Source organism: Phyllostomus hastatus, unplaced genomic scaffold (genome assembly GCF_019186645.2).
Source record: "Phyllostomus hastatus isolate PE091 unplaced genomic scaffold, TTU_PhHast_1.1 phas_contig_301, whole genome shotgun sequence".
Taxonomy (NCBI): domain Eukaryota; kingdom Metazoa; phylum Chordata; class Mammalia; order Chiroptera; family Phyllostomidae; genus Phyllostomus; species Phyllostomus hastatus.
This window is the reverse complement of record NW_025333842.1, coordinates 169,157-194,288: the sequence shown is the minus strand read 5'-3', so window position 1 is coordinate 194,288 and position 25,132 is coordinate 169,157. Positions and strand designations below refer to the sequence as shown.

The 25,132-nt window shown below is 41.3% G+C and overlaps 1 gene segment (V, D, J or C); it reads left to right on the top strand.

The window, feature by feature from the left end:
* The first annotated feature begins 14,357 nt into the window (after positions 1-14,357).
* On the top strand, positions 14,358-14,982 carry LOC123819166. The segment is given in 2 exon segments: positions 14,358-14,416; positions 14,669-14,982. Coding segments are annotated over 2 exon segments (363 nt in total).
* Positions 14,983-25,132: the final 10,150 nt, after the last annotated feature.

Genomic DNA, 25,132 nt, shown 5'->3' with positions numbered 1-25,132 from the left:
GCAGTAATAAAAAAACTACCAACACACAAAAGCCCTGGACCAGACAGCTTCACAGGAGAATTCTACAAAGGATTTAAGGAAGAGCTAACCCTTATCCTTCACAGACTATTCCAAAAAATCCACAATGATGGAAGACTCCCAAATTCTTTTTATGAAGACAGCATCATCCTAATCCCCAAACCAGACAAGGACACAACAAAGAAAGAAAACTTCAGGCCAATATCACTGATGAACATAGATGCTAAAATCCTCAACAAAATATTGGCAAACCGCATTCAACAATACATTAGAAAGATCATACACCATGATCAAGTGGGATTCATCCCAGGGATGCAAGGATGGTTCAATATTAACAAATCAGTAAATGTAATACATCAAATAAACAAAAGCAAAGACAAAAATCACATGATCAAATCAATAGATGTAGAAGAAGCATTTGATAAGGTACAGCATTAATTTATGATAGAAACACTTAGCAAAGTGGGAATAGGGAGAGCATTCCTCTGCATAATAAATAACGGTGCCCTTATGGAGCAACCATTAGGTGATGGAGAGGCACCTAGGTGCCCCTCAGTAAATGAATGGATCAAAAAACTATGGTACATTTACACAATGGAATTCTATGCAGCAGAAAGAAAGAAGGAGCTCCTACCCTTTGCAACAGCATGGATGGAACTGGAAAGGATTATGCTAAGTGAAATAAACCAGGCATTGAAAGACAAATACCATATTATTTCACTTTTAATAGGAACCTAATCAACAAAATAAAGAAACAAGCAAAATATAGCTGAAGACGCTGATATAGAGAACAGGCTGACAGTGACCAGAGGGGAGAGGGGAGGAAATTTCAGGGGGAAAGGGGAAGGGCTTACAGGAACAAGTATAAAGGACACATGGACAAAGACTAGGGGGTGTGGAAATGAGAGGGAGGTGGGGAGGACTGGGGGGTTGCTCGGATGAGAGTAAACGATAGAAAACTGTACTTGAACAACAATTAAAATAAAAAGAAATTTTGCATGTGAAAAAAAAGAAAGAACACTAGGTTCAAAGTTTAAAAATAAATAAATAAATAAAAGTTCTCCATACCACTTTCTTCTTTTTTCCTTGTCTGGCACACCTGAATCCAGAATGTTCCATATCTCTTCACAGTATCACCTGAAAGTCCTCAAGAAATATGCTAAAGAAAAGTACATGTTATTATGAGACTCAAGGTCCTGAGCTTACATTTCAAAACACATGTGTCTGGCACCTTGATGGAAAGGCCTCTGGCTAATTGAAACCTCCTTTGCAGAGTCAGAGCACTTACACTAGTTGTGAGCTGCACAAGGGGGTGGTCTGCAAAGTCCAATTCTGCCTAGATCTGGTGGATAAGGAGCCAGACCCTCAGATGCTGTAAGGGGATCTTGGCCAAGACTCCCTAGTGAATACGCAGAAAGAAAAGCCTCCCGAGACCCATTCCCAGCCATCCTGCACATAGTGAGCATTCAGCACATGGTATTTAGGATCACTTAGGTTTTATACTGCATTACACCTGATGGACTCTTTCTACAAATGCCATCCAGGCATTGATGCCACTTACAACTCAGGGCTCAAGACTAGAAAATCCCCCCACCCCCAGCTAATCAGAACAGAAGGGCCCCTGCCCTTGTCTGGAATGGAAGAAGCTACTCTGCTATTTCAGACTGACACCTCCTTCTCTCCTTTTTCCTTCCTTTTTCATTTCTCTCTTTAAGAAAATCATTTTGACAGTTTTATCCATATTTTAAAAGAAAACATTAGTGGGAAACTTTCTGTTTTCATGTTTGTCTTTTTAAGATAATAACTGAGAAAAAAAACCTATGAAATCCTCCCCCAGCTGGTTCACTCTGTCTTGGTGGTATGAAGAGCTTACAATTTATAAGAGGCTCAGCTATTCTGGAGGGTGTTGAGGTGTGTGGTGTGGGGTAGGGGTGATGCAGCTGGAATGGGCAAAGTTTCTTTTTCACTCTTTCCTGTTTCCTACTATAGTAAGAAGCAGACAGAATTTCATAATTTACATCTCAAAACAGTAACTTCTCACCATAATTAAGTACTCTCATTCTTATTACAAGACAATATTGATTTGTTGTAACAAATCAATACCAAATTAAAAGAACAGCTATAGCCTCAACCTCCAGTACTTACCACCATTAACTGTTTAGCATGTATACTTTGCATTTTACCTGTGTTCATGATCAATGAAAATATAAGTCTAGAGAGATGTGGGATATTCACATAATTTCAAACAAAGAAAAGGTGTTTCTCAAAGTCACTGCAAAAGGAAGCTTTTCTGTTCCTTAAAAACAATCTGTTAATGTAATAAAGTTGAGCTCCTCCCGTTTCTGACCTGCCAGTCCAGGTGAAACCCTCCAGAAACATCCTCCCAGGGACTTGATCTTCCAGAGATGCTATCGGTTTTAAGCATCCACTGAATAATGTAAGTTCGTGAATGGGAATTCCACCAGCAATGATGAATACCAAGTTTATCTTCACTTCACTTTTAACACTGGCTCTCTCAGATAAGAGTGCTGTCCTGTGTTAGGAGTTGCCTTCCTGGCTGAGACAGCCAGGATGACACTTGGCTGATGTGTGTTTTCTGTTGCAGGGCCTGGAGGAGCAGCCTGGATCGAACCCCAGCAGACAGAGTGTGTGGAACAGAGGGGAGGAGGAGGGACCTCCTTTGTCATTACAGTGCTTCACAGAGATTATAGGCTATGTCAGTCTCCACAGGTTTCAATAGTATCCAAACCAGGCACTGGAATGTATTCTCTGCAGAGGGTGGGGATACTCTGGAAAAGGAGGCACAGATTTCAGCAAACAGAAGAGTATTCAAAGAGTATAGCATAAGAAACAAATTTGCACATCAGAAATCTGGTGCCTGCAGACTCAGTCCTGTGTCATTTTGCTTTGCTGAGAAAGCTCTGCACAGGGCCCCTGTGCAGGAACACCAGTGCAAGACAGGAAGCAGCATGGTTCGCAGCTTCACCTGGACTTTTTTTTCTTTTGGCAAATCGCAGCATAGTAATTAATAGATATTAGATCAGCTGAGTCCTGATCTGACTACATAACAGCAATATAATGACAGGCAAATAAACAGTTTATGCTTTTGAACTTTCCATTTCCTAAAATTTGAGATAATAACTCTATAAGCTGTTGTGAGATGTAGCTTTAACATGTGGGTAAAGGATACCTTTTTCCTCTTTCTCAGTAACTACTTTGTCTCAAGGGTCCTTCCTCTCAGTATCTAAGAATCTCATTTGCACCATACTGGCAAAAACAATAATAATAATTAAAACCCTAAAAATATACATCCAGGAGCCAGAAAAAGCAGTAATCATGCCCAGGTTTGAAGGGCAAGCTCAGCAAGTTCAACCACTGGGAGACAAGGCATCCTGAGGCACTCACTCATTCCTGAACTCTCAGCCACCTGCAATTGGGCATTTCTCATGATGCTAACAAGAACAGAGGCTAGTCCCTTACAAGACTACAGGCAAGAAGAGGAGGTTTGGCATCAGCTGGGGTGGCAGTGGGGTGAGGAGAGGGAAATTACTTTGGTGATTATCATGCTACTGTGGCAGCTCTCACCTTTCCAGGTGGAGATGGGAGGCCAGCTGAGGTGAATGGAATCCTGGGGCTGAAGGCCTCCTATTGCAATGATTCCACCCACACTTCTAACAGACAGCTCCCATCCAGTCAGGTCTGTGCAAAGGCTAGTGTCTTTGCTTGCACTGGTGTTGATGGCACAGAAAAAAGGAAGAAAGACTTAGAGCCTTACTCAATACAAAGTCAGCTGCAGCACCAGCACTTATGGCTTCCAGGCTGTGAACAACAGGCTTCTGCAGTCACAGAGGAGCCTGAACCAGCCTCACAGCCTGATGAATGACCACACCAGCCAGTATGATGGCCTGGAAATGAGACAGCAAATCATACTTTTACCAGTGTTTTCTTCTACCAAAAAGAAAATTGAGTTAAAATAAAGGTTGAAAAATACTGTGTTTAGAAAATAATTTTCAAAGATGTGCTTAAAGCTAACTTTAAAAAAATGAATTATGGGGAGACTGTTGTCACAAAGCATCAAATAATTTAAGGAGAATAACATGTAACTTCCTTCAGTTTGTGGGACATTGTTATTTTATGTCCTGTCAGTAGTAATATGATGTATTGGTGTAACTTTTTATGCAGGGAACTACTTAGAGAGGGATTTTAAAATTTATTAAATAGTTCACATCTTATACACCTTTCCAAATTTACATTAAGCTCTCATTTTAAGTAGAAACACAACATAAATGAAAACAACCATTTGATAATGAGTGACTTAGACTAACAACATGGAAATGCTCTTGACATCTAGTTAAGTAAAATACCAAGTACATGTATGTGACTATGCTTAACTTACATTCATAGGAAGCAAATGCTCTGAGCTGCAAATACTTGGCAGGTATTTTAACTTATTTTCTTTCTTGGTTTTAGTGACATCCCAGTGGGAAGATACTTCAAGCAATTTTTTTCAAAGCTCAGGAGCCTCCAGGAATGGAGGGTTTTCTGTGAACTTGCAGGAAGCAGCCAGGACTGTTTTCTCTCCATCTCAGCTGTGAGGCCAGGAGACTCAGGGAAGTGCTTCTGTGCACTCGGAATGCCCGCAGTAAGGGGAACAATAAAAACCATAAGAACAAAACCTCAGAGCTTGTACCCCACTCACCCACCACAGGGATTGGGTGGGAGACCCATAGACCCTGAACTGAAAGGAAGATCAGAAACTGTGGGCAGCTTGACTGAAGCAGGGAAAGGAAATAGGTAACCATGTGGGAGGAAAAGCCATCTCCAACTACAGGCACTGAACGTTTTCAGCCCACAGGCCTAAAACTAACTCTCACCCTTAAACTTAGCAAATTTCCTTAAAACAGTCTTTTCTCTTAATCTAATTATTTTTATTTTTTCTTTAAACTTCTGATATATTCAAATTGTAAAAGCAATACTACTGATTGTAATAAATGAAGCAATACAAAGATACATGGAACATTACACAATGGAATACTACTTGGCAATAAAAACAAGAAAATTTTACCCTTTGCAACAGTATCGATGGACCTGGAGAACATTATGCTAAGTATAATAAGCCAGTCAGAGAAAGTCAAATACCATATGAGTTCACTCACATGTGGAATCAAATGAACAAACTGAACTAATAAGCAAAATACAGACAGACTCACAGATGAAAAGTCCGCTGACAGCTCTGGGGGTTGGGTTATGGGTTGGAAGATTGAGGCAAAAGGAAAAAGGACTCATGGACATGGACAGCAGTGTGGTGACTTCCAGGGTGGGGGGTGTAAGGGGAATAAATGAAAAAATACAATAATAAAAGAGTTTCATTAAAACTTCAAAAAATTAAATGCTTAAGTATGAAAAAATAAAGCAAATGTTAATCCTCACTCACCCACTTTCTCTCATCCTTATGAGATAAACAATTAATAACCTGGTGAGTGTCCTTCTCACCATTCTCCCTGCTGAAATAAATACAGACAAACATACAGCCATATACACAGTGGTTGGCTGATTTATATGCTTAGTGCTTTGTTTTTATTGATGTCTGTAGGAGTGTCTATACATATGTGTAAAACTTGTATTCTTCACATTACATAATCATAAGCATCCTTATGGGTCCATACATGTTATTCTAACTCATTTATTTTAAATAATGTCTCACTGTACACAGTGCATATGAATGGCAATCTTTTCAAACACTTGATTATTGATATGTAATTTGGTTTTGTCAGTTTAAAACTATTACTGCAATAAATAACTACATGTTATCTAACACAGTTTATATTTGGGGGTACATTTCTGAAAGCTCATTATTGGATCAAAGGATATCTCTATCTTTATTTTTAACAGACATTTTTAATTATTTTCAAGTAAACATATAGCATGTCACACTCCTCCTAGTAATATGTGTGACTTTCCCTTTACCTTCATCCTCACTGGTTTTGAAGGGAGAACCGTGTTGTTGAGAACATGTGGACTGAATCTGTAAGTGAACCCAGTTAAGGCTTTTATATAAACTTTCAGGACTTCTGAGGGTAGTGGGTGGAGACTGACTTGTCTCGAGGCCACCAAAGACAAGCATCAAGGTAAATGACCTCACTTATGAGACCTGCCACCAATCAGGAGAGGTCTGCCTCTTTCTTCAAGCTCTCCTTCCTCTCCACATAGGGGGCCAGGTTCAGAGTTCACCCAGAAAACCCCAAGGTTTTGAACCAGCCTTGCTAAAGAATATTTCCCACCATCCAAATATATAACAATATTCCTAGATTTTTAGCCGTTTTGATTTTGATTTCACTTTATCATTTATCATTTTGATTTTTATAATAAAATCTTTCAACCTTCTGGAAATTATCTTTGTACATGGAAGCTTCTTCCCACTCTTTCAATGCCTTTGTCATATTTGTGTAGCCAAATGGTATGTGTCCTTATTGAACTTTCCCTGCTTCCAAGCTTTACAGAAAGTGTAAGAATCACAGCAGAACTGGATGTTGGTAAGAACAGGCATTAAATCCTCCAGTGCCAACCCAAAAAGAGAAATTCTTGGCCATTCTGCATGGTGTGAGAGGCCAAACCAGTTTGACTGATGGTAACAAAAGATATTAGAGGGGAGACTGGGAGCATAAAGAAGTAACCTTTGGGGGGATATGCGAGCCTGGTGCACAAGGAAGGTATATAAGTGAGTCCACCTAACTCCTGTCTATATGACTGGAGGCACCCAGTCCAGGCTCCATCCACTTCTCTAGTTGAGGTCTGGCAGAGAATGTGAGGTTCCTATGGCAAATATATAAACAGGAGAAAGACAGCAGACCTAAAAGAAGGCGTGCTAGATTACTTTCCTACCTTTTTATTCAAACTCCGTGAATTTCCTGTGAGTTATGAGACTGTCCATTTTCTGAACCAGCTTGCCTGAACCTATGCCTGTCTCCAAGAGGTGCCACAAGGTCCTTGCCTGCACCAACTTGCCTCATACTGCACCTGTTCTCAAGAGGGCCCACAAGATCCCTCCAAGAGGTGCAGCAAAGTCCCTCACAGCAACAGGCTGTGAAGTGTCCAAGTGTGGGTTTGGTGAGGAAGGGCTTACCCCCTGGGGCTGGCCACTCCTTCCAGGAAACTGCAGGTGAGTGCACTGTAGCCCCTGAAGAAACTACTAACACTATCATAAGATACCTGCCACCCTTTCTAGACAGAGATAAGAACCAGGAGAAAGGGCCAAGAATCTCTTCTACACACCATGGAGCTGTTCACATACAGGAAGAGCAGTCTCAACAACCAAGGAGACAAGGCTACTCAGCCTGGGAGAGAGTGAGTGGAGAGTCCCTTACTCTCTCCCACCTGCCTTCCCAACCTCTGAGGGCAAGGAAAAAGTGGGAAGAGAAATAAGATAGAAAAAGGAGCATAACATCTGGATCATAAGCAGACCATACACATACACTTGGATTCCTTTAGAGTTATCTTGGCTTGCATAACACATGGAAAGTCTTGAAGAGTACAGGAAGAAGTATAAAGAACTCATGAACACAGGAACCTGAATATGAAAACTATGTGTCTAAAATGAGATGCTATCATAATCACATTTGTCACCCTATATCTAGAAAAGATACATATTAGTTCAAAATACTTGTTGAGAAGTCCCTCCGATGGGATGTGATGCTGTCTTTATCATATCCTAAATGTCCATACCCAATTGGGTCTAATTTTTTAATTTATTGTTTTGTTGAATTGACCTGTCTGCTTAGTTTTAATTTGCAATTAAGAATTTTCTTTCTTTTCTCTCTCTCTCTCTCTCTCTCTCTCTCTCTCTCTCTCTCTCTCTCTCTCATTCTCTCTCTCTCTCACACACACACACACACACACCCTTTGTGGGATAGAAAACATGCTGCTTTCTGACCAGGCTGAGTAGCTCAGTTATTTCAACTGTCATCCTGGTATGTCCAAGTTGTGGTTTCAACTCTTCCAATTAAGTAGAACATCAAATCAATGGTTCTCCTTCTCTCTCTTCCTTTCTCTCTCTCAAAATCAATAAAAATAAAAATTTAAAAACAGCCCTGGCTGGCATTGCTCAGTGGATTGAGCATGGCTGCAAACCAAAGCACTGCAGGTTTGGTTCCCAGTCAGGGCACATGCCTGGGTTCCAGGCCACAGCCCCCAGCAACAACACATTGATCTTTTTCTCTCTCTTTCTCCCTCCTTTCCCTCTCTAAAAATAAATAAATAAATAAAATCTTTTAAAAAAATTAAAAGCACAAGTGCTGTTTTCTTTCAGATTTCTTTGACTATTTTTTTTGTTTTTGCATATGAATGATAGATTTTTTAAATTGTTTTTTATGTTATAACCTGCATCTCAGTAGTGATTTTCCTTCCCATTTTTAGGTTTTTCTCATAGGTAATGATTTCATCTGCAAACATGCAGATGATATTTTAACTCTCTCTTTCAAATTCTTATGCTACTCACTATTTTCTCTTGGCTTGAAGCGTTATCTAGTCACCCCAACACAGTGTTAGTTAGATAGGGCTAAAAGCATTGGACAACATGGTCTTTCTCTTAAATTTAATAGGAAAGCTTCTAGCATTTCTCCATCAGTAGGTGCTGAATTGGGGATGTAGCATCTGTATTCTTATGTTAAAGAATTAGTTATTAACTCCTTTTTTGGTGTTTTTAACATGAATGTGTTGTATTTTGTTACATGATGTTTCTGCATCAATGGAATTGATCCTGTAATTTTTTTGGGTAACTCTCATGCCATTTATTAAGCTACTACTCTTTTTTAAATATATATTTATTATTTCCTTCTTTACACAAGGATATGTTTGTTGATTTAAGGGAAAGAAGAAAGGGGAGGCAGAGAGAGAGAACGAGAGAGAGAAGCATCAATGTGAGAAATATGAAACAGTTGCTTCCCATATGTGCGACTGAACCCATGACAGTTTGGTGTACAGGACGATGCTGCAATCAACTGAGCCAGCTGGCCAAGGAAAGCTACTTATTCTTAAGTGCAAATATTTTGCTGCTATATTTTGCTTCTCTTTGTAGTAATGCTGATGCTTATCATGCACTGCCCCCAAGAGTTAGTTAATTTTATATGTGTTCTTCTAGTCTCTTCAACTTTATTATTAGCATATTCTATTCTGTACATTTTATTAAACATCCCAAATGGTTAAGGTGAATAAATATTACACAGCAGACATTCAACATTTATTGTTGGCCTTCCTACAACCCTTGGCTCTCATTGTTAGGGAGAACTGTTAATCGCCTTTTACTAGTTGTATGCCTGCTGGTAAAAATCTGGAATGTTAACATCATCACATCTGAAACAGTTCCAAAGGAAACTCTCATCTAAATGTCACTCAGGAAATTCACATGTAAATGTTACTCCTTCCAAACAACTGGAACAACTCCTTCTTCTCCTCTGAGACTAAAATTGTTTTCTTTGAAAACATTCTAAGTGCCTTCATCAGTAGTGAGAAAATCTTAAGCTACCTAGAAGGTTTGCTGGCCTTTTTGCAGTGCCAGACTTGACATGATGTGACACTGTTCGGGGTGAGAAAAAAAAACAATCATATACCCAGGAAAGTATAGTAATTTGCAAACAACCAGCTGCTCTGGCAACTATCCCATATGCCTGCTCTTTTTCCTCAAGCAGCAATGAGAGGACAGGAGAAGGTAGGGCACAGTTCATCTCAGGCCTGCACCTCTGAGAGGGTGCTGACTCCAGTCTGAGCTTCAATTACACTGGGCTCCAGGGGCAAAGCTAGAAGGAGCAGCCTCCCTATTTTACATCACTTCATGTATGAAGAAGAATGGAAGACAGACATACACAAATAACAGGAAAGAAGATCACAGCTCTTTCCTCATCACAGACTCTCAGCCCCTTACCTCAGGCCCACAGTAAGAAATGAAGGGAGGGAAGAATGACAATAGACTTGCTAGGGCCAAGTTATCCAGGAAATGTATCTGGGAAAATGTGGTTACGTAGGTACCCAAAGTCATCAATGTGAGAACTGGAAGCGAAGAATAGAAGAGAACTTTCTTCCTTAATCTCCAATTCTCTTGAGTCCCTAATCCTTGATGAAAATATAGGAGACCATAAAACAGGGTTTCAGATATTTAATATGTAAAATATGAGAAATTACCAGATTTTGCACTGGTGTCCACATCTTGACATAAGAAAGACTCAGATATTTGCAAAAGCATTAGCATTCTCAGAGTTAGCCAACACAAGCTTGATCTGTCAAAGATGAGAATATTTTTTAAAGAGGTTTTATAAGTTCCCTTCTTCATATTTTTAGATAGAATGCAGGATTGGTCTAACCCTTTTAACTAATTTAAAACTGTTCAGGTTGAGAAATTTAACAAAGCACTGTAGATGCTAACCAGAAACACCCAGTTCTTCTCCCAACCTTTTCTTTATGCCCCTCAGAATGCAGCACAGAGTCATACAGGCAAAGGACCTGCACAGAGGTCCGTGAAAGTGAGGAGAGTGAGGAGGGAGCACCAAGCACTAAGAATATTCGGGCAGTCATCCCCAGACACACTTTTAAGACTACCTTTTTGTTTTCTTTTTCTCCCTCTCTATATGTTCTAATTTCCTTTATTTGAACAGAATGAGTTACTCTGTGCTAAGAGGGAAATGGAAAAAAAAAAATTTTAATAAAAAACCTCTGACCACATGGGGGCAGTATTTCCACTGACAGAAGAGACTGGCTTGAAGCTAGAACTGAACAGGAGCTCCAGAAAGAGTATTTTCAATGATAGCTTTATTGTGCCAAGTGAGTTTTACTGGTGTGACAAGACAGTGAAGATCACAAGGGTGTCCACACAAAAAGGAGCAGAAGAACCTGGAGCAGAGATCAGAGCCCACTGAACTTGGCCAGTTCCAAGCCTCCTAACTGAATCCTCAGAGGCTCCAGGAAGAAGCAAGAATGGAGATTCCCCTGGGAGCTTCACTGATGCTCCTGTGTGTGCAGCTAACCTGTGAGTGAGGGGGAGGTGAGGGTGAGTGAAAGGGGCGGGAAGGGCCAAGCAAGACAAATGGGACCCCTCTGCTGATGAAATATACCAGGATTCCAGGGACAATCTGGGCTTTATTCTAAGGAATATAAAACAGCCAAGGGGAACAAAAAGCAGTTCCTTATGCATGAAAACCTCTTCACTCTCCTGAACAGGGTCAAACCAACAAGCACAGGTGGAACAGAGCCCAGCTTTCCTGAAAGTCCAGGAAGGAGAGAACTTCACGCTGAACTGTAATTACACAGATCGCAATTTCTACATCTTCCAGTGGTTTAGACAGGATCCTGAGGGAGGCCTCAGCAACCTGATACAAATGCAATCAAATGAAAAGGAGAAGATCAGCAGAAAACTCACAGCCAAGCTTGACACGGAAGGCCAGCACTTTTCCCTGCACGTGAGGGATTCCCTACTCCCTGACTCCACCATGTTCCTGTGTGCAGCAAGCACACAGTGCGGCACCTGCCCCTGCACCTGCACCTAAACCCTGCAGAGCCCTGCACCGCCCCCTATAAGGGCTCCAGGACACTGACTGTACTTTTGGTCGAAACAAAGGGAAAAGTGAGAGGCTTTTTATAGCATAATGTCAAATATTTTTATTTGAAACCACATGCAGGTGGATAGATAATGTTGTCAAATACCATCTGATGTATTTTGTTTCTCAGTGTGAAGTTCTTACTCTGTTAAAACTGGTATAAAAGGCTGGGGTTTAATGTCACAAAGGAGATCACTGAATAGAATAAAGAAGGAACAGTAAAACTCTTGCCATTGAGTGCTCTGGCAGACTTTTAAAAATATATTGTAATACAGTGTCTTAAAAGACATGACCATCGCTTCAGTAATGAAAGAAAATATCATATATTTTGACATTGTGAGAAAACTGACATAGTAGGTCTAGTACTAAAACCTGAGGGTAACTGGTGTAAATTTTATAAAGAACACCATGAAAAGCAAGCACATTATGATAGCTATTCTGGTTTCTCCTTAAGAGGGGAAAAGGTCAACCAGATGACTGGAGAAGGGTCAAAGGGGTGTGACCAGAGGTTATCAACAGCGAGTCTTTGAAAAGGCCCAGCATCCTGTCTTTTCTAAGGTCAGAACCCTGAGCAGGTGGTGTGGGAGGAGGATGAGTCACATTCAGGGTGACCATGAACTGAAGGGAAATTGTGCTTGGGCACAAGTTGTTGGGATCCTTATATCTTACATCCATCCCCACTGGAGAGCATCGCCTGCAGAGGAAGCACTGAACAACCACGTGAGCAGGACAATCTGTCCAGAGGATGTCACCAGCCTCTGTCCACTTCAGTGCTTGAACAATAGACCCATGAACAGATTAACCATGGTGACGGAATAGACCTTCTCCATAAGCCCACGAGAATACTTTTCTCTCACCAAGGTGGATGTGGCTACTTCTGCTGCCAAGGAGTCAACCTGTCAGCAGTAGATATCACACTCAGACTTCAATATGGAATTCCCCTCAAGGAGATCCTCAGCCATTTTTTGACAAGTAGATTACATTGGACCACTTCCACAATGGAGGTGACAGAAATCTTTTTTGGGGGATGGTTAATACATACCTCTGGGTGTGAATTTGCCTTCCCTCCCACAGAGCCACACACAGCAGCGCAAACTGAGGGCTCAGAGTGTCTGACTGATCATCAAAGGATTTCCCATCCCTCCCCATCAACAGACCCACTTTGTAACATGGAGGTGTGAGAGTGGGCATGTGACCATTGGACATACTGACCCTGCTGCATAGACTGTTATCCACCAACCACTAGTCTAATAGAACATAGAATAACAACAAAGGCTCAGCTGAAGCAGGAGAGGGTGGGGAGCTAGTCTTCAAGATGGTGCTGAGTTCCTAAAGCAGCCCTCAGTCAGCAGTGGACAGTGAGTTCATGGATTGTTCCAGCTCCTTCACACCTCACTTGGGAAAACTCCAGAGGGCATGCTATCCTGAATCTCAGACCTACCCTGCTGAGTTAAGCTCCAATTACCCACAGTAATAACTGTTTGATGACAACACCTTGCATTGGCTTCCTTCCCTTCCCTCATTCACTTCCTACTGTTCTTTGATAGAATCACTTGCACACAAACTGCTTACACAGATCCTCATATTGGAACTGACTTTCAGAGATCCAAAACAAAGATATAGGAATTCAAATCATAAGACAAGAATGGAAATGATCTAGAGAAATTCTGTTGCCTCTTCTTCCATTGCTATCAAACTGGATTTTGAGGCACAAGACATTCTAGCAGCCTCATTCAGGGGTAGTCTCAACTCTCACAGCTCCCTGCACTCCTAAGTGGAGAGACTAACCCCCTAACCACTGTGTCATGGAGAACCATGCTGCTCAGACAGTACCTGGTGTAACAGCACCCCTTCAGTATGGCTTTGGATCCAACTCTGGCATTAAGCATCTCTGTCAATCACTCTGTTAAAGCAAAATTCTAATGAATCATGGTATGTTTTCTTTAAAAAAAAGGTTTTTATTCACAGTATTTTCAAAACATGGAATGAGAGATGAGAGCAACACTTAATGAGTAGTTTGAGGTAATTTAATGCTGATGAAAACTCTTGCAATAGTTACATCAGCATTTCCTAATGCAGCACCAACAAGGACTTATTTTCTTTAAGTGTCTGAGGGAAAATAGGCTCAATTGGACATGAGGTGAACAGCTTCTTCTCTAGTCAGTGCTCTTTTCAGTCATAAAAATCTTTTTTCATTCTTTATTTTAAGGAATTATAGAAATATAAAAATTGAACACATAAACAAGTGTCTTCCTATTATTCATAATTAATTATTCACATATATCATAGTTGCTATGTCATATTTATTTGAAAAAGGAAAGAAAACTTAGAGTTTTCCATTGTTGCAAAGGAAACCCTGCCACTTCTGCTCAACATTGTAGGTCCCAACTCCTCTCCAAGATTAGGTCTTGTCACAAATTAATTTGCCAGCTCTTTAGTCTTTATTTTCATTGTAGAATAAAAGATCTTAGAAGATATTACTTACTTTCATTTAAAATTATAATCAAGGGTGGGAGGTGGGGATGGCTGGGGTATGTGGAATGGTGGATAGAAAATGGAGACAAGTGTACTTGGACAACACCAAAAAAAAAAGAGAAAATATTATAATCAAAAATGTATTTTTTGAAATACCAAAAAGTGTTGGGAAAATTCCTCACTGAGACACAGTCCCCCTCCCACCTGTGACACTATTTCCTGTTACCAGCACAGAGAAGCACCCAGATGAGACCAGAGCACAGACTTCTAACCCTGAGGGAAAGCTGTCAGCATGACACCTGTTGCCTTGCTGTGGGCAGCCACGGTCTCTGCCTGTCTGGGTAAGGAAGCTGTAGGTCTTCATTTACAATGTTTTCTAATGGGGCTCAGAAGCAAGAGGAAATTAACAGCACAGGACCTGCATGCCTCACAGAGCCCAGCTATGGGGAGCCCAAAAGCTGACAGGTTCTACCTGAGGTTTGGGTCAAGAAGAGAAAGGCAGGTGGGGATGGGAACCAGCTGTGAGCCTGCCTGCTCTGTCTGTCTGGTGTCACACCCAGTGCAGTCAGTTCTTTCTGTCTTCCTTCCCACAGGATCCAGCATGGCCCAGACAGTCACTCAGCCTCAACCAGAAATGTCTGTGCAGGAGACAGAGACTGTGACCTTGGCCTGCTCCTATGACACCAGGGAGAGTAACTATTATTTGTTCTGGTACAAACAGCCTCCCAGTGGGCAGATGATTCTCATTATCCGCCAAGAAGCTTATAAGGAACAAAATGCAACGAATAATCACTTCTCTGCGAACTTCCAGAAAGCAAGCAAACACTTTGGCCTCAGGATCTCAGACTCCCAGCTGGAGGATGCAGCGATGTATTTCTGTGCTCTCGGTAGGAGCACAGTGAGATGAGTGACAGGGAGAGGCGTACAGAAACCTCAACCACAGCACTGGTGTCGAGGGGGGCAGTGTGAAAAGTGGTTGGGGAAATAGGAACATAGAAAATCATTGTCTTCCTTTGGGAATAAAAGCTCCTTCTATCTGAATATAAGAAACAAAGGATGAATGTCTATAATCTGTAAGTCTTTAAAAATAATATTGTGTGTAGTGTCTTCCAGTGTTACAAAATTTCTTCGTACACATATTGTTGCGTGTGGGTCACCGGCCAGCAGTGACCATGGAACGCTGTGGATGGCTCGACGATAAACACACAAGAAAAAACATGCACAGAGACAAACTAGTTTCTGTGGAGAAGTAGGGACGAAATGGCCACCCCTTCCAGTGAGGAGCGCGCTGATTTACCGTCCATACCTGCTTTTATTAGGCTCATTCTGCATAATAATTCGGGTAAAGTACAGTACTCATTAGGGGAAAGTAAGGAACTATAGAAAACAAAGAACTCTGCCGGTCTATTGAGTTGGGGGTCAAAGAGCTGTAAGACTGAGGAACAAAATAACTTCCTCCTAAGACCCTTCTCATTCAACTGAGAGCATTCTAAACAAAGAAGGTTTCACAGTAATTTACATATTCTTTCTTAGGCCTGATCACCCTGGGGAATCCGCACTTCTCAGTACCGAGCTGCACCACCCTGTCATTGTTTCAGGCTTAGGTGGAGCAAGGGAACTAAGGCAACCGAGAGATAAGGAGATTTTCTTCCAGATGCTGAGAACTCAGGCTATGTCAAAGCCGAGGAGCGAGGGTCCATCACCCCCTTTTGCTGCAGCCCCCCAAGTCCTTCTTTTGGGGGGGCCTCCCAAAGTGATCGTGCCTGTCTTAGGTCGTAACCCCCGTGGGGAATCTTACTCGTCTTTGGCTAACCGACCAAGCTTTTTGGGGTTCAGTTATGAATAAAGCAGCAGAAGCAGCATTCCTGCCAGGAAGATCAGCTTTTGTCTCCTTGCTGGCTTACGGTTCCAAGGGCGTTCCCTTAGCCTTAGCTAGGCGGGGGTTTCAGCCTCTGATACCAGTCAGGGCGGTTCCCAACAACATATCACATGTAAACCTCTTATTTTTATATGGTGTATATGACAGATTACACTTCCTGAGCACTTTCTTTTTCCAAAATATCTTTATAATTTACCTGGGAGCAACATACTTCTAAGAATCTTAAACTTTACCATTCTGTTAATGAAAGCTTTTATAAAAAATATATTTCTTTTTTATCATTTTTAATTGTTGTTCAAATACTGCTGTTTCCATATTCCCACCATGACTTTCCCCCGCCTCACCCACCAACACCTCCCACACTTATCCTACCCCCGCCCCTTGGCTTTGTCCATGGGTCCTCTATGCAGGTTCGTGGACGACCCTCTCCCTTCTTTCTCCCATTATCTCTCTTCCCCCTCCCCTCTGGTTACTGTCAGTTTGTTCTTTAATTCCATGTCTCTGGTTCTATTTTGCTTGCTGTTTTGTTTTGTTGATTAGGTTCCACTTATAGGTGAGATCATATGGTATTATCTTTCACCGCCTGGCTTATTTCACTTAGCATAATGCTCTACTGTTCCACCCATGCTGTTGCAAAATGTAGGAGCTGCTTCTTTCTTTCAGCTGTGTAGTATTCCATTGTTTAAATGTACCACAGTTTTTCATCCACTCATGTATTGATGGGCACTTAGGTCACTTCCAGCACTTGGCTCTTGTAAATTGTGTTTCTATGAACATTGGGGTACATAGGTTTTGAATTAGTGTTTCAGTATTAAGGCATAATCCCAGCAGTGGAATTGCTGGGTCAAAAGGCAGTTCCATTTTTAGTTTTCTGAGGAAATTCCATACTGTTTTCCACAATGACTGCATCAGTCTGCATTCCCACCAACAATGTGCTGAGGTTCCCTTTCTCCACAACCCTGCCAGCAATTAATGTTTGTTGATTTATTTATGATGGCCACTCTGACTGGTGTGAAGTGGTATCTCACTGTGGTTGTAATTTGCATCTCTCTGATGGCTAGTGATGCTGAGCATCCTTTCATATGTTTCTGGGCCCTCTGTGTGTCCTCCGTGGAGAAGTGTCTATTCAGGTCCTTTGCCCATTTTTTTAATTGGGTTGTTTGTCTTCCTGGAGTGGAGTCATGTGAGTCCTTTATATATTTTGGAGATCACACCTTTGTCTGAGATATCATTGGCAAATATATTTTCCCATACAGTTGATTTCCTTTTCATTTTGGTTCTTTAGCTGTGCAGAAGCTTTTATTTTGATGAAGTCCCATTTGTTTATTTTCTCCTTTATGTCCCTTGCTCTAGGGGACATGTCTGTGAAAATATTGCTGCATGGAATATCTGAGATTTCCCTACCTATGTTCTCCTCTAGGGCTTTTATAGTATCATGAGTTATATTTGTCTTTTATCCATCTCAAATTTATTTTTGTGTATGGTGTAAGTCCTTAGTCGAGTTTCATTTTTTTGTAGGTAGCTTCCAGGTGTCCCAACACCATTTGCCGTAGAGACTATTTATACTCCATGTTATGCTTCTGCCCCCTTTGTCAGTTATCAATTAACCATAGAGATTTGGTTTCATTTCTGGGCTCTCTATTCTGTTCCATTGATCTATGTGTCTTTTCTTATGCCAGTACCAGACTGTTTTGATACACTGCCCTTATTACATAGTTTGATACCAGGTATTGTGATTCCTCCTATTTTGTTCTTCTTTCTCAAAATTGTTGTGGCTATTCAAGCTCATTTATGGTTCCATATACATTTTGAAATTTATTTGTCTATATATTTGAAATATGTCATTGGTATTTTAATAGGGATTGGGCTGAATCTTTAAATTGCTTTGTGTAGTATGGACATTTTGTTGATGATAATTCTTCCAATCTGTGATCATGGTATATGCTTCCATTTATTTGTGTCTTCCTTAATTTCTTTCTTTAGTGTTGTGTAGTTTTCTGAGTATAGGTCTTTTATATCCTTGGTTAAGTTTATTCTTAGGCACTTTATTTTTCTGGTTGCTATAGCAAATGGAATTTTCCTCCCAATTTCTGTTTCTGATATTTCATTGTTGGTGTCCAAAAATGCCTTTGATTTCTGAATATTGACTTTGTGTCCTCTTGCTTTGCCAAATTCACTAATTAGGTTGAGTACTTTTTTGGTGGAGTCTATGGGGTTTTCTATTTACACTATTATGTCATCTGCACACAATGACAGTTTTACTTCTTCCTTTTCAATTTGGATGCCTTATATTTCTTTTTTTTTTTTGTCTGATTGCTGTGGCTGGGACTTCCAATACAATGTTGAATAGAAGTGAAAGTGGACATTCTTGTCTTTTTCAAGATCTTTGAGAGAAAGCTTTTAGCTTTTGCCCATTTATTATGATGTTTGCTGTAGATTTTTTATATATGGCCTTTATTATATTGAGGAATGTTCCTTCAACTCCCACTTTGCTGAGGGTTTTTGTCATGAATGGATGCTGTACGTTATCAAAAGCTTTTTCCACATCTATTGATAAGATCATGTGATTTTTTTCTTTTTTTATTTATGTTGTGTATTACATTTATTAATTTGCAAATATTTTACTATGTATTATTCTTTATTCTTCACATTAATCTAATTTCACCCTGAATCTTAAATGTCCTTAAACACTATTTGTCTTATCTAAGAAAATGAGACAAAAGAACGAACAACTAGTCCAATTTCATGTGCAGCTATGATTTCTCCCCAAACCATTTTACTTCTGGTAACAGTTTAGTTGCTTCTGATGAGGCAACCATTTAAAAGAACCAGGTCAAAAGTGAGGCCAAGTAACCATCACCAGACTGACCACCTTGAATCCCTTGAGAAAAGGGGATCTCTGGCACTGGAGTGGATTCCACCATGTTTATGTTAAGGGGGATTAATTAAATGGACAAAGTTGAACCAACATTTCTTTATATGTCCATAATTCCACCATTACATAGTTTTTGCTATTAAGACCAGTAGTGGAGCATTTATTTCCATCTGTTCCCATTAGGGGAGTGGTAGAGAGTTGGATAAGATACTTCATAACTGAATAGTTGTCTGATCAATGGTTCCAGAGCTAAGGTTGGAGATATGTTTAGAAGGAGTGCTGGAAGTTACTGAAAGTGGGAGAGACAAAGGGGATCCAAAGACAGAATGCTAACTAATAACTAAAAATAATCATTCACAGAAATCTTTATCATCCCTGAGTTACTTGTATTGTCACAAGGGATTCGTACTCCGACTGGAACTAGAAGCAGACCTGGAGACATGCAAAGGACATTCTGGATCACCTGTGGCCTCTTTATGTCCTCCTTGAGAACTTCTATTGCCCACCATAGGCTCGCATTTCAGCCACCCTATTAGTCCCATTGAACAACTTGGAACCATCTGGAACTCTCCCCTTTAGTTTCAAATGCTATGGCCCAAGGGTAATTTGTGCCTCCATTTTTTCACAAATCCCATCCTCTCTCACCACTCATTGTGAACATACCCCTTCCATCCTTACCTCCCAGTGGTAGAAAGAAAATATGTTCCTGAAATTCTCAGTGTTGATCCTTAAGATTGAACTGGCATGTGAATTTAAGAACCTCCCAATTTAAATGAACAAAAAATCCAAAGAAGATGGAAAATCAGGGAGGGAAGCTTATTTTATTGTAAAGAGTGAAAGGAAGAGCTAGAGAAGGAAGCAAAAAAGGGAGAGAGTGAGGGAGAGAAAAAGGGGGGAGGAGAAATCATTTCAGGTTGGAAAAAATCCCTAATGCCCATCCCCAGTGCCTTCTGCTGTGTTTCTAAACAGGGGAGAACACCCAGCAGCTGGAGCAGAGTCCTTGGTTTCTAAGCATCCAGGAGGGAGAAAATTGCACTGTGTATGGCAACTCCTCAAGAATTTTCCCCACATTTCAATGTTACAGGCAGAAGGCTTGGGTAGGTACTATCCTCTTGATGACATTTGCTAGAGTTGAAAAAATAAAGACACAGGAGGGACTCACAGCTCAGCCTGGTTAAGGCCAGAGAGGATAGCTCCCTGCTCATCACTGCAGCCCAACCTGCAGAGGTATGTGGGAATCTACCTCTGTTCAGGCACACAGTGCTCATGGGTCATCTGCTGCCCACATCCTGACCTCACTGCAGGCCCCAGTGCCACTGCTGTCACATTCTTGCAACTCTTCCTCATGTGCCTCTTGGCATGAACAATGACCATGACCTTAGCCCCTTATGGAACCACTGCCGCTACCTTTCCAGAACATTCCCACATGAGCTGGACAATGATTCCTACTTTATTAGATAAACTTCTAGAAATATAACTCACTATTAGAACCAGTAAAAATATGGGTTTACATCTCCCCAGTGTAGGCAGTAGCAGGAAGAGGAGAGTCCATATAGAAGGACAAGTGGAAGATACCAGACAGAGTGCACACATTCTTGAGTGGTCACCCTGTTTTCCTAAAGATCACAACCAGGGGTGGTTGTTACAAGGGCACAGAAATGAGTCATTTTACAGCTTTACTCTACTACTCTGGAGGTGACGAAACTGCTACCTTCTCAGTCTAGTAAATTGGAATAAAAGGCAGAATAATAGCAAAAAGTAACAAGAGACACATTGAACAAACTGATATCAGAATAGAGGGGAGTGGAAGAATGGGAGAAAAAGTTGAAGGGGAATAAAAAGTATAAACTTTCAGTTACAGAATAAATAATTCATAAGAATATAAAGTACAGCATAGGAAATATAGTCCATAATATCATAATATCTTGGTATGTGTAGTGACCATATTATAATATATATAAATGAAGAATTGATAGGGGACTCGAGAGTTGGAAAGTTTTACTTTAAGGGAAATAGTTATAAGCTTAGTAAGTAATGCATATGTTAAAGCTATTGTTTCAGAAACTACACATAAGACCCATCCTGGCTCAAGAAAGAGACAGCCGACCCTCTGGGGCACTGCCAAAGATTACTGCCTGGGGAACAAGTGGAGGCATCCAGGCCATTGTGTTCCAGGGAGAGACAGACAATGACCTGCCCCTGGGAACAGCTAATTGCCCAGGGTGAGAATACTTCAGGGTTTTAAAAAATCTACTTTTCCCTGAATTTCAAAACCCCTCACTCATTTTGTTCTGTTATAAAAAGGCTTGCTTGGAAGAAAATGTAAGATGGTCAGTTGGGGTGTGAACCTGCCCTCTTCTCAGATCACCTGCCATCTGAATAAAGTGCCCATAAAGATTCAATCCCAGTCTCTGCTTACTGGGTTTGGTATGTGACAGGGAACATGAATGACAGTCTTTCCTGGTTTCAGAATCACTCTCTTGTACACCTGAAAGTAATATGTTACATGTAAACTCTACTTTTATAAAAAATTTAAAATACTTAGAAGAAAGTTGCTACTTTTTGACAGAGAAATTCCCAAATTATACTCCAACAACAATTCAACAGCAATCCCAAAGCACTGTCCCCAGTTGGTGAATCTGAAGCTGCTTGTATTTGCACAGGATTTGCTTGGGGATTAGACTTTGATTGGCAGATACAATAACTTCAAGTTCTCAAGGCCAAAGAAGGTAGAAGTTGCAAGTTATCTCCCCCTAGCAAGTCATCCTCTAGGCTATTTTTATACTTGAAGAATTCTTCTTTGTTTTCTAAAGCAAGATGATATAATACAAACCACATGAGCTTTTGAGTCAATATAACCCAGGTTCAAATTCTGTTTTTGCAATTTTCTAACTCTGTGTCCTTGGGCAATTATTTATCTTCATCTAAGCTTTCTTGTAAATACATGTTAAAAGGAACACGTATCTTGTTATTTGCTACAAATTAAATGAGATATACAAAATTATATAAAGTCCCAGGTATATCATACATACTCAATAAATACCCTGTTTAATAACATTAATAATAATGCCTCTGAATAAATTGGTCCCTATGGTGAAGTTTTTCCTGATTCCTCAAGGAGGAATGAGTTAACCCTGACCTGATATTCTGAACTCCCACGTGGGTAGTCAGGAAAGCAGACTCTGAGATTGTTCAACTGCACCATTGTAGGAGACCGTTCTGCCTGGCGTGGGCCCAGTTCCCACTCAGAGATGCACAGGACCTACTCCCATGAATAGGTTCTCCCGTGGAGAATCAGGCCTGAAATGTACCCAGGCCGCTTTGAGACTTGCTTTTGCTAAAACTCCCTCACGCTGAATTGCGACAGCAAGTGCTTATTGTAACTTCCTAAAATCCAAGCTAACCCCCCACCATGGAGTGTAACTGGTTCAACTACTTATCCCTTTTCATTTGCAAATATCCCTCTTCTGTGATGTGATTAGTGGCATTGGCTCCTTTGTTCTCTGTAAAAGGTAACCACCTAAAGCCAACCCCAGCATAGTAAATGAGGACCATCGTGTAATATGCCCAGAAAAAGAAATAAAGGCTTGTCATGACAGAGGCCACGGCTTTTTGCTCCCATTGAGAGTGAAGCCACCCACCCTTTTCCTCCACAGGACTCAGTAGTCCGTGTGAATGTCTCTCCCCTATCGACAATGTCATAGACCCCATGAGCTGGGGTTTGCATCAAACCATCATTATCTTTTTCTTCCAGATTAACAGAACTCTCAGTTTTGATTTGTGCAATGTATCCCCAGATTTTTTAAAAATCCCACTCTCTATTTCACATTCTTTCTCACAAACAGGTGTTGCTGAAACACAGTACAGAGCATATTCCCCCACTGCTCCTGGTTGGGGGAAGTGAAGTGGATGACAGGGCTTAAGATAATTTTCATAACAATGGCAAGTGACAGCCAGGCCCTTCCTGAAGGGAAGCTGTGCTGCCACCTGGGTAAAGGCCTATTTGACCTTTAGTACACACATTGCCAAATATTGATAGGGGACTCAAGGCTTGGGGAATTGAAGCCTGGCTGGCATAGTTCAGTGGATTGAGCATGGGCTGTAAACCAAAGTGTCCCAGGTTCAATTCCCAGTCAGGGCACATGCCTGGGTTGCAGGCCATGGCCCCCAGCAACTGCACATTGGTGTTTCTCTCTCTCTCTCTCTCCCTTCCTTCTCTAAAAATAAATAAATAAAATCTTTAAAAATGAAAAAAAAACCCTTTGTTCATGTTCTTAAAGAAAAAGACTTGGAAAATTTTAGCTTATGGTAAAAAGTTATGAGTCTAGCAAATAATGTGTATGTTAAAGCTTTTGTTTCAGAAACTACAGATAAGGCCCATCCTGGCTCCTGGGAACAACAGCCGGCCTCCTGGGGCACTGATAGAAGATTACCACCTGGGGACATCTGAATCCCAGGGAGAGTAGCTGACCACCCCTCCCCCTTGGGGTCAGCTAACTGCCCAGGACAGGAGTGTTACAGCTTCTGAATATCAAAGCCCTCACCAAACCTTGTTTCTCCTCCCCCAACCCGTTATAAAAGATCTGGCCAGGAAAGAGAAAGGAAGATGGTTTGTTAGGGTATGAACCCACCGTCTTCTTGGATTGCTGGCAATCTGAATAAAGTGCCCATTAAAGATTCAATTGCTGTCATTGCTTATTGGATTTGGTAGTGGCAGGCAGCCTGAATGCCGGTGTCTTTTCCAGTTATGGTATGAAGTCACATTGGAAGACCTGAGTCAGCTTTTAAGGTTAACACAGCCATCCATGAATGGGTAATGCAGTTTGAAAGGGTATAGAAGGGCCCCCACCAGCCCACAATGAGGTCTAGTGTGTAAGGAGGTACTGTGAGGTTTGGAGTAGGGAAGTGTCACGTGGCTTTGTATTAAGACCTTGAGGTAGAAAGAGGACATCTGCTGGGAAACTTGCTTGGGAGAACATGGCTGCACAGCTGATGGAATTGTGGGGAACTGCCCAGGGAAGCACAGATTAATGGGAAGTACTTGGAATGCTGAACTGTGATGGGAAATGCTGAGCCACAGACTTCTGTTTTTTCTGCATGACAGTACCTCTCACTGACGTATTTTGAAACTGGTCTGGTTTGACAAAGGGAGGCAGGACTGTGTGTTTGTGGGTATATTAAACAGAGTAGGAATTAATGGCAGAATTCTCTGCCATTCTTCTAAATCTGCATAACTTTTAAATAAACAATTCCTTCCCTTTTCACCAAACTCTGGCATTGGGAGTCATGTTTCCTGGCAGTGGGCAATGAGACCCCACAGCTGTTCCAGAACAGCATAGACTGGGGTTCTGTAACATTGCATATGGCACAGTTCTGACCAATGAGACACAATGAGAAAACTGCTAGGAACTTCCTGCAATGTTTTTGCTTTCCTGGCACAGGAGTCACATTCTCCTGTCCCACTTTCCAACTTCCTTCTTTCCAAAACATGGAAGTGATAACTTTACTATAGAGGAAAGCAAAAGCATAAACCCCTTCCCAATCCCATTGTAAAGGGGTGTGGAATGAGGGGGATCCCCAGAAATCCCCCACAGCCCTTGGTTAGGGAATGGGGAGAGCAGAGACACTTTGCACTACAATGGCAAGTGGGTTGCTGTGTCTTTCCTGAATGCAAGCTGTGCTACCACCCAGACAAAAGGTAAAAAAGGTATGCACATGACTTTCAGAATGTATGGTGATTTGTGACACAGCCAGGGTTTTTATAGCACCTGGGCTAGAGGCAGGGGTATGGTTCCCCATGGGTCACTAAGTCATGCTTGTCCTGACTAAAGGTGGCAGCTGAGAGAAGGTAGCAGCCATGTGAAGAGAGGAGTAAGCAAGCAGCTATGCAGTTTGTAGTCAGGATTCCACCAAGCTGCCTGGTGTAGTAAAGAAGGAGATACTGCTGCTCTGATCATGCTGCTCTATTGGACTTCAAAGCCATCAGGGACCATGCTGACCTTCTGCCTCACAGACCTGTATTCTATCTGGACTCTTGGGATGTGTGCCTTCCTGGACTTCACCATGGTCCAGTGTAACATGGCACATGTATTTCTGGGCTGTAACATGGAGGCTGATGACAACTCACCCACATCCTGAAGTAGAGAGCTGCTGTGAAACTGTTTGCACAGTTGGCTTAAGTACAGATAAGGATATGGGTAACTTTAGGGGCTTCTGACTTATAGACTTTTGGGGAGCAAGGGAAGTGCTGAGTCTCATGGGAGAATGGGGCTCTGAGCTGAAGTGTTCCTAGCTCCACCCCCT